General features: G+C 45.8%; 1 protein-coding gene across 7 annotated transcripts in view; it reads right to left on the bottom strand.

Moving 5' to 3' along the window:
- WDR59 (WD repeat domain 59) overlaps window positions 1-13,821 on the bottom strand; it is a 49,777-nt gene extending 35,956 nt beyond the window's left edge. For all 7 annotated transcript variants that reach the window (XR_003989227.1, XR_003989226.1, XR_003989229.1 and 4 more), the window contains exons 1-6: window positions 13,743-13,821; window positions 9,754-9,803; window positions 7,700-7,835; window positions 3,839-3,924; window positions 3,045-3,125; window positions 1,099-1,136 (exon numbers count right to left, since the gene is read on the bottom strand). Coding sequence is in view for 3 of the 7 variants with exons in the window: in XM_030470613.1 (XP_030326473.1) it covers window positions 1,099-1,136; window positions 3,045-3,125; window positions 3,839-3,924; window positions 7,700-7,835; window positions 9,754-9,803; window positions 13,743-13,796 (445 nt within the window). In the remaining 4 variants the exon portion in view is untranslated. The remainder of the gene's footprint in view (window positions 1-1,098; window positions 1,137-3,044; window positions 3,126-3,838; window positions 3,925-7,699; window positions 7,836-9,753; window positions 9,804-13,742) is intronic.
- Between the last annotated feature and the right edge of the window lie 19 nt (window positions 13,822-13,840).

Genomic DNA, 13,840 nt, shown 5'->3' with positions numbered 1-13,840 from the left:
CATCCTGACAACCTGTCAAAAAGTCAGGGAAATAAATAATAACAACAGTAATAAAAAAGCTGTAAATAGGCTCTCAGTTGATTGATCTGATCCACTCACTGAAGGGCACGTGAATGTCTGAACCACCACTAAACAGAAGTGGGCATGGGAGGAAGGATGCTTTCTGGGGAGCTAGCTGCTGGGCTGGCTCAGCTGACCCATGGAACCTCACCCCAGGCACAAGAACTGAATGCTGCTTTTCTCAGATTCAGGAAGGTTTTTGCACTGCTGTGATAGATGGGTTTGCTGGCTGTGAGGGAAGAGGGAGACACTGCAGATGTGCAGCCCAAGGAGAAATAAGCAGCAGAGCGTAAGACATACACAGTGGGAGGATTGCTCTAAAACCAGGGGCAGTAGCTCAGGAAAAGGACATTTTGCTCGTCAGCTGTGCTTCACCCAGTTCCAACACACAGCCGGTGAGGACTGACACACAGCGCCTGCCACCAGGCTGTATTACAGGTGGCTGGATAGTCACCCTGCCAACAGCCATGACAAGTGCCATTCCAGAGCAAGCACAGCCCAAAGAGAGCACCTTTGTGTCATGCTGAAGGTGCCTCAGGGAAGCAGAAACAGCAGGTTAATATACCCAGCCCCTCAGTAAGTAAAGGGGCAGGCTGGCAGTCAGCAGGATTCAACAGCACTGCCTGGGGCGTGATTTAGTTTCTCAGCTGATTCAAGCAAACACAAAAGGATGTGGAGATATTACAGACAGGCAACACAGGACAAGCAGTGCAGCAGGGTGGTTAAGCAGGTAGGAAGCTATGTCTAAAAGGCACAAATACTATGTGACTGTCCACCAATTTCAGGACAGCCAGTCCAAGCACCGCTCTCCATGCCTGGGAACCTCTAAGGGCTTCACATCCCCTCTGAATTTTGCTCCTTTAAGAGTTGTGAACTGGAGCCTCTCAGGCTGCTCCTACATGGGACAATCACACATGGTAGCACTTCTGTACTCTGCCATGTTCAGCCTCAGTGCATGACAGGAGGGAGGAATAACAGCAGGGGCACATGACAATAGGCTTGTTTAATGCCTACATCACATGTACATGTTATACTTACCAACCGCAGAGAGCGAGACTGTAGGCTTCCTGGTGTCTCTGAAATAGAACATGACTAATATGAGTACCCACAGCATAGCCCAGAAGGTCCAGCCTCCCCATTGAGCTCCTTGCTATTCCAGGACTAATCGTACTGCTGCCTCCTGGGTGATAACATGCTTTCTGCTTACCAAAATACACCAGTGTTAAATAGTACAAAGAAAGAGGTGGCCAGCTCTCTGACAGGACAACAGCCATCCTGTCTTGCCACTACATACAGCAGTTTAGGACACAGGATGGAGTTGGAGATGACTAGAGGGAGGAGAAACACGTGTGAAGTGTGGCATGTTGCAACTGGGCAGGCAAGAAAACTGGGCTGCTGCAGGAAGCAACACAACAGCCTTTACCAGGAGGATTAAAAGGAGTGTACAGAGCTGTGGAAAAACTTGACAAAAGCCATTGATGTGTTTTCAAGCCTTTTCAGACCCTGATTCAAGGCAGATGGAGCAGTCTTTGCTCTTGACTTCAGAGCAAAGACTTCATGTCTAGCATATAACAACAAAATCAGTAGGAAGTAAGCCCAGCTGTGTGCAGACTCTACCGACCGAATTCTGCAGCGGTAGAAGCCAGTGTGGCACCATGACAACTCCTAGCAGCCAGGACATGGATGAAGGCAATAATTTGCTCATTAACCTTGCTTCTCAGGAATTTACCTGCCTTTTCATCAAAAATGCCAGTGAAAATAAGGAATATTGTCTTCAGCTTTTTGTGTTTGCCGAAAAGCAGCACATTTTCTGGAATGGACTGCACTTCTTCCCTCTAGGAATTTCTGCCTAATCAAAGTTATTTTGTATGAAAAATTAAGTGGGGAATTTCCAGCTGCCCTTACTGCAGGGCTACCTTTCTAGGGTGTCATTAGAGATAGCCATTTCAGCAGGATGTTCATTTGCTGGAGGCCAGCAGCCCCAGGACCTCACTGTCCCGGCAAGCTCAGAAACCTTACTAGCACAGGTGGGATGTAGACGCTAGTCAGAGACTGCCTAAGCAAGCATTTCTGGCCATGTGATATAGGCAGACACAAACCTTCAGAGAACTCTATTTTTTGCTTGGCACTAAGACAGTATCACAGGAAAACACACCAGCAGCTATTGTCTCTGTATGTCTTTTAATTACACTTTAATAATATATTGCCATTCTCAAGCACCATTTAACCAAGGATCTAAGAGCTTCATAGGAGCTAAACAAGCCTCAGGGTAGCCTGGTGCAGTGGGGTTATATAATTATCCTCCTATTACAACCGAGCAAGGGAGGCAGAGAGGAACCAAGTGTCTTGCCGGGGGTCATAAAGAGTTGCTGTACAGCCAGCAAGAGAACCCAGCAGTGCCAGTGCCAGCTCCTTGCTTCTAAGGTCTAAAATACATCATTCTAATATTGGTGGGTTTGTGATATATAGTTGGAAATACCCCTTAACCTGAAATTGCTGACGGTAGAAAGCACCAGGAATCAAGGGAAAGCACAAACAAGAAAATGTTCCCAAATACCACTACCACTCTTCCCACCGCTGAGGAAGAGCTAGCAACAATCAGTGAATTTAGTGGAAAATGGCTGCAGGATCTTGAAATGGTGCTCATTCACTCAGCTAGAAACCCCAATAGGTTGAGGAACATCCTTAGGCTCCAGGAAAAGCTCCCAAGGAAAGATCTGAAGTGGGCAGGGAATAAAGCCAGTCAGTATTTTTTCAACAGAGGAGCATGACTATGAGTACCACTCTGCTGCCCTTCACTGACTCTGAACTGGCTTGAAAACAGGGGAAGAGAAGTCATCTTTCCGATTATGGGATGTAGACAAAGCCCTTGCAAGCACAGCTGAAGAGCAGCACCCTTCAGTGCATGCTTTGCCCTGCCAGCTGCTAATTACGGAAAAGAGCACAATGATTCCCCTGCAGTGCAGAAACATACTGATTCTTACTTGATGTCCCAGATGTAGATGTATGTGTCAACAGAACTGGTGACCAGCAGGTCTGGCTCAAACACTGCCCAGTCCAGGTCACTGCAAATGCAAAACCACAGCAGGTCAGCAAAGGCAAGCACATACAGTTTGCATCGACTTCTCACAAGCCCCCAGTACATTTCTCTGACAAATTCATGGCCACTTCATAACATCTACTGAAATTTTATAAGTAAAAAGCAAGATCTTAATCATTTCTCTAAGTAAATTCCAAGAACCAATGAAATGCTTCTAATTAAATTACCGGGAAGCATCCTCCTGACCCTGAACTTTACAGCTATTATGCTTGTTATTTCCCTCATCATTATTATCATTGGTAGTAGTAGTAGTGGTGGTTTTATATTATACCTTAGTTACTGGACTGTTCTTATCTCACCCCGTGGGAGTTACATTCTTGCAATTCTCCTCCCCATCCCTCTGCGAGCAGGGAGGGGGGAAGAAATCGTGGAGAGTGTGCGAGGGGCTGCGTGGTTCTGAGTTGCTAGCTGGGCTTAAACCACAACACAAGGACAGCGGCCTAAGGCAATGACACTGGAGCTGTCGAAGGCTAAGTTGATATACTGGGGGCAGCCATGAGAGAGTGAGCTGCTTCGCAAGTGACACTGCCTCCAAATGGGAAGGCAGTACAATACAGAAAAGTAAAAACAGGCTCAGAGCAGAACGTGGACAAGGTGAGGACCAAACCACTCAGCTTCTGTGAAATGGGGCATTGTTTTCCACCCAGCAGTCTGCAGCATCGCGGGTGCGTTCCTCACCTGATGACACGTGTGTGTCCTTGCAGTGATGTGCAAACTTCCCCATTCCCTTCCTTCCACTTATACAGGTCAACACGCTGATTGCTCTGAAATTAAATGGAAGAAAGGAGATAGTCTCAGTTAAACAAGGTAGGAATCTGTTTCTTAGAACCAGGTTCGCCTCACTTTGAATGACTTCAGTTACCAATGAGTCACACCATGATTAGCAATGTCCTTGCCCAAAGCAGGAGAGCAAAGATGAAACTACAGGCTTCAAGGACTCTCAAAAGCTTACACTTTAATTACATATACTTAAAGTTGGAGATAAACAAGAATAGGAGGGGGGAAAAAGATCACATTGCAAAATGTTTCCATGAAATGATGTTCTCAGAGATTTTATTTCCTAACAACACTCTGTAACTGCAATCAACACGCAGACAAATTCTCTCTGCAAAAATATCCTACCAGTCTGTTCAGATGAGTTTTCAGTGAGGGGGATGATGGATCACCATTGGTCCTCCTCAACTCTCTCTCAATTCCCTTCTGAGATAATGAGGGCCATTGCCAAATATGAACAATACAGCCTAATAGCTTCAAGGTCACCTCGACCAGTGCCAGCCCAGGGAAAAAAGCTTTCGAGTGTTTACCACTAACTGCAAGCCACAGGAGCAAACCAGATGAATCAATTACAACAATATTTAGGGCTCCTTCACTTATTCCAGGAATAAATCCTCCTCCAGTGCAGCCACACACAAAAGTTACTTGGAAGCAGCTATTGTGCTTTAACTTCATATTCTGCCTCAACCAAGGTTCACCTCAGAGGTGAAGGCTTAGAGGTGGACGCTCAACTTTCTGGGGCAGGAATTGCCTTTTTGGGTGCATATACAGCACCAAGCACAGTGGATCTTAGGCCACAACTGGAAATTCATGCTGATTCTGCAAAAACATAAATAACACAATCTTCATCAGCCCCCTGATCTTCACTAGCCCCTTGTTTTCAGACTTACAGGTAGATGCGAGAAAAGATAATAGAGAAGATACAGTTTTTGTTGCAGTTTTTTGTGGTGGTGGTGTTTAAATAAACAAAACTGCTTTTGTTTCTACCCCAAAACTGCTTCTTACGAATTGGAACTTGCAGATAGATTAAACACTACAGCTTTCCCTGAAATGGAAGGTCTCCTCCCAACTCAGCAATAGTATATGGCATTTCTCTAATAACTCACAGATGGGGCTGCACAAGAGCTTGGGGCAAGGAAAACTTATTGCATGTTTCTCATTGACAGAAGGATTTAAGGGGGTGGAGTGAAATTACCCAACAGGATTTATCCAGGACTCCAGAACTGGTGCTACAAGACAAAGCATTACCAGGTCACCAGACTTTTAGTGGGGCATCTCACATGGAAAGCATTGCCCCTAGCACCAGGTGTGGGGAAATGACAGCTCCCCCCAACAGGAGCATTTTCTAGAATATGTGCTGTTCATGTAACTATCAATGTGCACGTCCAACAATTTCATCATCCTCTCGTTCAAGCATTTGTGACCACACAAAAGAAGTAACAAGGATTTAGGATTGAAAACAATGGCATTTCTTGAAACAACAGCTTAGGAGTCCTCAGAAATGTGCTCATGCCAGAGGGCAGACACAGCCAAGCACAGCAAGAGGACATGTTTCAGCTCTTCTGGAAAGAAGCTAAAAAAGTAAGAAGCCCTTATCCAAATAGAAGGACAGGCTTCCCCTCTGCATGCACTACTTCCAACCAACGGCACTGCAGACTGGGTGAAGCTGTTGGCAGACAGGACACTCCCTTTTTTACACTCCCTTTCCATCCTCAAGGATACCCACCAGCAGAGGGATAGGACCCTCAGGGCTGCCCACAACACTTGCATGGCATATCTGAACATATGACAAACTCAGCAGCAGACTGATGGGGGACTGACAGCCAGCCCGAGTGCAGAAGTAGCAAATCACATCTACACAGTGCTGAATCCAAGCTGATTTAGTCTTCCTAATGTACCTTTGCCCCTCTTTGCACCTTGTACCCCTCTCAAGGTACCTTTGTACCTTGCCCTCAAACACATCCACACTGCTTCCAAACCTGAGTTGGGAGACACAGACCTGAGCATGTCATGTAAGTCTGCTTTCCACTTCTAAATAAGACAGGCTAAATTCTAATCCTAGGATGGGGCTGTACTGCAGCAGCACCAAAATGCCAGCCAACTGTAATATGGATGGAAAGGAGTTTCTGACCCAAAAGGGAAAAGCTGCCTGACCTCATCCTTTCCTGGGGTAATGGTTGGACTTGATGATCTTAAAGGTCTTTTCCAACCTAGCTGATTCTATGATCTTGGGGATTCCTCACCTGATGTATGTCAGCAAGTACATCCAAATGACCAGAGCATCTTAGCGAAGAATCATAGAATCACAGAATGGTTTGGGTTGGAAAGGACCTTAAGATTATCTAGTTCCAACCCCCTGCCATGGGCAGGGACACCTTCCACTACACCGGGCTGCTGAAAGCCCTGTCCAACCTGGACTTGGCCATTTTCATTTATAAACAGGAGCAGCAAGGTTCGATGCCACCTACACCTAGTTTCAGTCTGTAACAAGATGGGTTCCTGTGTCTCCTCAGGGAAGCAAGAGACGACAGTGCGAGATGGGCACAGCCCTGGTTTACAGCAGGGTCCTGCTCAAATCACTATTAACCAATCTCTGGATATTGCCTTCAGAGTGTGTTTGAAAAGAAGCTTTCCTGCTCTGCTCGTGGCCTGCACAGCGCATTTCATTATTTGGTTCTGATTTTCACAGACTGTATCCAGAAGTGGCACTGAAGAGCACCTTTTGGCAAGTTTTACTAACTTTTCTACTGAGAAGCAGACAGCTGCTGAAGGCACCTTTAAGATCTTAGTAAGTCATGCCAGAGCTGGGAGGAGACAGGCTGGGCAATGTCAGAGAGCAAGCAAACAAAGGCTCCTAACTGACAACACTGGTCCATTTTCAAGACTGTCTTTAACCTCAAGTTGTAAGTAAGAGTCATAAGTTAAGTGCCAGTCCCGGAAGCAAAATGAACAAAAGTCTCAAGAAACCACCTTCTGCTAAGCATCTTCTCAAGAAAAATAGCTGAAACCTCTCCACTCTCAGCTATTCCAGGACTCTCAGGCTATAAAAGTAGATGCAACATGGCAGCAAAGGCACCTCACCATGAGAACAGTCTGGCCAGTGCTGGTTGCTGCAGTGCTGTGGTTGATGGCCAAGGCTGCCACTAGCAGAAGCTCAGGGCTCTGGGTGAATAACCTATGGAGCATGACAGACCAGGTAAAATCAGAGCTAAACACTGCACTCAAGTCTCACATGGCTACTCTTGCTTCTTCAGACCAGTCTACTTATTTCTCCACACACTGAGTAAGAACTCCTTGCTGGCTCGGTCCCTGCCCATCTGCAAACCTAGATTGTTACAGCGGTGAGCCAGTATTGACTTGTGCTATTCACAGACTGCCTGGTGCACCACATCCCACCAGGAAGGTGAAAAGAAAACACCACAGAGTAAGAAATTCAATAAATCTCATAACAGAATGGAAGTTAGAAAGAGAGCACATCCCCCTTTTCTTCCAGAAAAGGACCATTTGGATGCCAAATTTATTTGGAAAGGTGTTTTTATAAAAGACAAGCAAGCAAAATCAGATGCAACACTGACTGACCAATAACTGAGAGCCATCAAGCCAAATACCTCACTGACAGTAGATCAGAGTGAGGCCTTGATCTTGCAACATGACTTGCAGAAGCACAACTGCGCGAGCTCCATACAGCCTTCTAACCCTGCAGAAGTCCACCCATGAAAGACGGGGGAAGATGATGAGTTATAGCTCTTATATGAGAGAACTTACTGAAGCTGCAAAGTAGTACGCATAGCTGTCATGCGGGTTCCACTGCACTGCCCCTATGTCCCACTTGCTCTGTCGGGAGATCTTTCGATGTCCCTCGTTTGGTGCGTCCAGGTTGACTATGTAGAGGAAACGGCGGCTGCAAGACACACAGACACAAAGGGGTTGTATCACACGACTGATCTCAAAACCCCAAGCTCACATGGAGCTCACAGCCTTGTGCCTAGAGCACCAAAGAGAAGCATTTCACAAGACAGAAGAAAATACTCTTCCTGAGAATGCTACATTTGACCACATACTTCAGAAAGGGCTACGATGAAAAAAACCCCAAAAGACACACTGAAATTATACAGGATCTGCAAATGTAATGGGTAGCTCTGACCACAGAAACTCCCAGATAACCAGGATACAAAAGGAAGCACTGAGAAGTGGTGCAAGCACATACAAATATGCTTTGCTGGCCTAAAGCTGCAATAGCAGAGTCGAGGTGGCACAGGGCCGGGAACACAACAGAATAGCTTCACAGGAGCCAGCTTCAGTCTGGAGAGGTTGCTCTGAGCAGGAGTTAATGAGCCTTGACAAACATCAGATGATTCTGCGTGGCTGGATCTTTCCACACCACACTGTTTGCGGGGCTTGGTTCTACAGACAGTACGAGCACACCTGCACAGAGCTAGCTCAACTGCAGCAGCTTATGAACAGGGGTGGACACAGCACTGCATGGATCTGGTTAAGTTACTTACCTGAGCTAACCCTGTACGCAGCAGAGATATGTTTACAGGATGCTAAACCTGAGTTCACACAACCTGCTGGATGTGGCCAATTCCCCACAAAGCTAAGCAAGGTATCACTCCTTCCACAATGTAATTCATCTTATAAGCAAGATGACAAAGTGGCCCCTAAGATAAAGCGGCCAGAAATAATTGTGAGCCAGCTGAACTCTAATGGAAGACCAGCACCAAAACATATTTTACCATATATAGTTAACCACGTTACCACACGTCAGCTGCATTGCAAGCATACAGCTGCTCTGAGCACTGTGAATCCTCCTAAGACAAGGAACATAAAGAACATTATTTGCCGCCTTTCCAGACCAAAGTCCTCAGGGCTCCTCCCTACTCCAAAGAGCAAAGATGTTCAATCTTCTTAGGCTCTCACACAGCTTTAAAACAAAGGAGGCAAATCCTCAAGGACTTCTGAGCATGCAGGAGAAACCTGGAATGCAGAGGGTGGATGTTGAATTGCAGATAGGCTGTCCCCATCTTGTTGTTGGCCCAAAAAAGCAAGCTGTGAAACTGGGCAAGTGTAAGGAGAAAGGGGCATCAAGCTAGACCCAAACCAGCTGCTGAGCTGGCTATTCCTGCACAGGGCTGCTGGGCTAAGGGTTTACATGGAAGAAATCAGACCTCTGAGTTATACCAAAGGATCTGTTTCCTCTTAAGGCTGACCAAAGGTCAGGTGCACCCACGCAATCTGAATTTGAAGTCAATATCCTAATTGGTGTGGTAATTGTGTCATTGACAGTGGGACAGGAATAGCCCTTGGTACTGAAAGGCGACAGCTGGGCAGGCAACTGCCGAGCTGGTTGAAGACTTGCCCTAGGGGTGTCTATGTAATACCAAGCTCTCCCAGGTCCTCCGGCAGCTTGGCACCTACTGCTCTTGCTGAGTATCATGCTGCACTGAACCAGCAGAGGAGCAGGTCAGAGAGCTTGGCTCTCCTGCCCCGGTATACCATCAGAGTATTTGCAGCAAATTTTGTCTTGAGGAAATTATTTAATCTGTATTTCAAGCAGAATCTGAACAGTAGTTCATGATGCTCCACCTCCTACAGGTGGATTTGGGAAAGCACATATGAGGAAAGCCAGTTGTTGGCTTTCCGCTCTGTATCCCATTGGAAATGTAACCCAGAATCCTTTTCATCAAGCCATGAACAGACTTCAGCTGCACCTTTCTGAAACAATACATCAGCCCTTAAATTGAGGTCAACCTGAAGGTTGCTGATTTGGCTTGTGGAAATGACTGTCATATGGTTCTAAAGGGGTCTGTCACACTCACCCTGAGAGCACTGCATGCTGTCCCAGGCAATCCACTGACATCGCAGTCGCCTGTTAAAGAGAAACAGAGAACAAAACTAAATTATATCTGTCAGGCCAGCTTCTCGGCCAGAGGAGCTCAGGAAAACCCGCTAGCTCATCTTCAAGGTATAAACTGCTCTGGTAAGAGTCAAGGCTGATATGAGTCAGGGATGGTAGAAGTAATGTCCCCTTAAAGAAGCACAGAAGTATGATGCAGTGTAGCAGTTGACTTTGGCACGCAGGACAGCAGGCAGAAAACATCTCTGTTAAATTGAAGACAAGACCTGGCAGACACCATTACATGCACTGAGACCTTGCCCCCTTCCCTCCACTGTGGCAATCACAGCTGCAGCCTTTCAATCAGCAATCTCTAATAATCCGTATTAATCAGCCTCTGCTCCTGCTCAGGAGCTTTCTCAGTCTCCCCTTCTTCCATTGCAGGGCCAGATTTAATTACATATGTTCTGGGAGACAGAATGCAACCATTTGTGTACGGCTGGTCTCCAAAAATGAGAGATGGCTAAGAGGCATCAGAATTTAATTTGGCATTGCTTGTAAAGATGGCCAAGAGATAACTTAAATGCCATAAGAATTAAAAAGAACAGGCTGCTTGAACATTGTTTCCCCTCTTTTTGTTCAGAATGGAACTGGAGGATCACCTCATTTAATTGCCAAGATAATAAAGGAAAATTTTACTTGGAAAGCCAAACAGTTCAGCCCATAAACACAGACATGACTTCAATGCAGATTTTAGTGTCCAGAGTACAAAAATCAGACTATGCCCCATATTCTTCAAACTAAATGCTGTCATCTTCAAAGCTTCCTCTCTGAAGGCTCAGGATGTCCCTGCTGCTGTTCAGGATTCTGCTAAGTACTCTCAGCATGGATGTATCAAGACAAGATGTCCCACAGCTACTACTTATAAAGTAGACAAAATGGCAATCCCATTCCAATTCCATCAGATGTGACAGGAGAATAACCATCACAAAACCCTACTTTTTTCAACCAGGGGTCCATCCCCTAATTCCAAGTACCCCAACTAAGGGAAAAACAGCTTCAGAGGCTCATTCTTTGCTAGAGACCAAGAGTCCACATGGCAAAGAGCTACAAATGCTTGCAGAGTTTCCGCAGGAGTCTGCAGTAAACCCCACAGGCTCATATCTATACCCAATCAAGCTGCTTTTGCTGTTCCAGGAATGACCTGCTTTCACTGCTTTTTCCTAGGTAACAAATCCGGTCTTCTGGCAAGGTTCTCCTAGTCCTAAAATAATGCTGTAAAGAAGCAGCTGGGTTTAAAATCTCTAAATGGTAAAGAAAGAATTCCAGCTTCCTAGATTTTACAGCACCTTGCAAAACAAAGTGGGTTCCTAAATTTATTTTAAAACAGGCACGCAGGAGAAAGAAGTTTTCCTAGACACCCTTCTGAGGAATTAAAACGAGGATCACTAAAGCCATTACTGGAACCACAACTTTCTCACATGATGAAGAGCCACTCAGCCGACATATTCCATACAGCTGTGGCCATCTTTCCTCAAAACAGAAGAAAAACATCAATTTAACATGATAATTTCATATACAAGTTTATTTTTCCTCATGTTGGCACCAGGATATCATAAATCCTTACAAACTGTTTTTTTATAATGAACATTGGTAAACTGTTTTTCCAGGCACCAATCATCATAAAATGCAATGAAAAATTAGAATGAAGTAAAAAGGTTCATGTGTCAGGCTGCTACTCTGGCAGGTCACAAATGAAGTAATTTTATGGCAACAAACAGCTCTCCGCAATACTACGGTCTTACCTAAGCAACAGAAAAAAAACCCCAAACAGCTGCCACATAATGTGCTTGATGGATTGCTGTGGCAGTCCTCACAGCATAAAGCTGCAGAAGCGGGAAACAAAAACTGAACAAAGTGACCTGAAAGCAGCTTTTATCCCAAAACATCAGGATAGCTATAACTGCTGTTTATGAGTAACAATTATGTGAATAAGCACAGTAGGAGTAATGCACATTTGAAAACCAGCTCTGAGCCGACAGCCCAGCCAGCATCTCCTCAGACTTCAAATGTCACTTGATTTCTGCTGGCCAAACCAGGAAAAACACCTTTTCATGTCTTACATGAGTTTTGAATCTAACTTCCATTACTTTTGAATCCAGCTTCATTCTCTCCAACTGAAAGGCAACAGACCAACCCAATTTGCCAAGGCTATACTGGTTTTCAAGAGGTACAAATTCTTACCATACCTAACTTGTTACCTACACACTGAGTTGCTACATATGGTACTATTTCACTGTTGGACATGGTAAGCTTTACTCTCCTTTTGATAGTACAGGCAGCCAGACAAGAGCCTGTGGGTCACACCTAAATCAGAAGAGCCCAGAGACTGACACCTCTATCAGCTTGAACAGCAAGATGACACTTGTAGGCAATAACGGCCCCAAATTACGCAGAGATTTTCTGAAGCGTTAACGGGTTGGGTCCTTTAGTTGTTCACCATGCCAGAGTGTGTCATGTGAAAAGACAACTGCTGTGCTTGCAGACACATACAGGCTATAAATGTAACTGCTGCCCACTCCTCTGACTGTCGTTCCCATTTAAGTTGGATTTGGGGTAGGGATTTTGTAGCCAGTGTGGCCTATAGGCAGAGCCCAAGCCTGGTACAGGATGACAAAACCAAGGTGTTTCAGTTTCCCAAGCCTGGGTTTCCTATCTGCAAAAATGTTTGTGCAGACTCCTAAGAAAAGCTCAAGGACAAACACAAATGAGTCTAGCTTGAAGCAGCAGCCTAGCAGCCACTGCAGCTCTCTGATTTCATATGAGAGAGCAGACAGGTCAGAACAGCTCTAGAAAGACCACACCAGAGTGAAGTGAAGAGACCAAAATACCCGTGGTTAATCTCTCTATTAAGGTATGTGCCTGCACAATAGCGAGATTGAAACTAACTGCTGCGGAAGATGATGGAAACATTTGTGTTCTCCCCCTCACATACCAGTCATTATGAATAAGCAATCAAATCAGGCCACGTATCTCCTGAGCCGGATGCAATCTGAATCTGTGACCTAGGAAGACATACCTGTTTCCTGAGAACAAATACTCAACAGCAGACAAAACTGCTTTAACATTACTTACAGGAGGAAAACAAAACCGATATAAAGCTTTAGGGGTATAAAAGCAAAAGGCTTGGTGAGCTTAGAGGGTAGGCTGGATGCAGCAGATGAGGATTCAATGCCCCTCTTTGTGACGGTAAACACGGAGCTGACACTGCTCCAGCACAAGAGGAGAAACTAGAGAGTTTGCAGACCTATTTTTTCTAATCTTTCTGTGATTCCTGCTGAAGTTGCTCATAGTTTACCCACCACATCCAGCTGTGCTAAGCAACTGCCACCTTAAAAAAACCCCACGCTTCTTATAACAGCTTCTAAGAGAGCACATAAACAAACTTTGAGGGAAGCTCCCTTGGAGCCAGCAACTTCAAAACTAAAAGCTGACCTTTTTACTACTTACAAGAAAATATAACCCACTTTTCTACCTAATCGAGCAACACCCAACAATTTATATTGCAAACGAGAAAGGAGATATAAAGGTCCCAGAGGAAAAATGAAGAGATGCGTGGGAAGTAGCAATATCTTCTATTAGGCCTGACATTATACTTTAAAAAAATATAAGAGATCTAAATAAGGCCTAAATAAGATCTAAATAAGATCTAAATAAGAAATACAGTGCCTCATTTTGCATCATTAATGCCTCACTAAGGCATTATCTCCGCGCAAACGGCTCCGAGGCCGGCTCAGCCCCCTCCGTCTCCAGCCGGCGAAAGGCCCCGCGGGCGGCCGAGCCCGTGTAGGCCGGAACCCCCTCCCCGCTCCTCACGGGAAGGACCGGGCGCGCCCGGGGCAGCCCCACAAGGGCCAGTCCGAGCAGCTGCCGGTCCGAGCAGCAACCCCCGGCGGCGGCGGCCCCCCCGACCTGGGCGTCGCGGAACTCCACCACCACATTCTCGCTGCTCCAGCGCGCCGCCATCTTGGGCCGCCCCAACGCGAGCGGGCGGGCGGCAGCGCGCCTGA

Source organism: Strigops habroptila, chromosome Z, assembly GCF_004027225.2.
Source record: "Strigops habroptila isolate Jane chromosome Z, bStrHab1.2.pri, whole genome shotgun sequence".
Taxonomy (NCBI): Eukaryota; Metazoa; Chordata; class Aves; order Psittaciformes; family Psittacidae; genus Strigops; species Strigops habroptila.
Note: the sequence above shows the minus strand (reverse complement) of the source record. Positions and strands in the feature narration are given on the sequence as shown.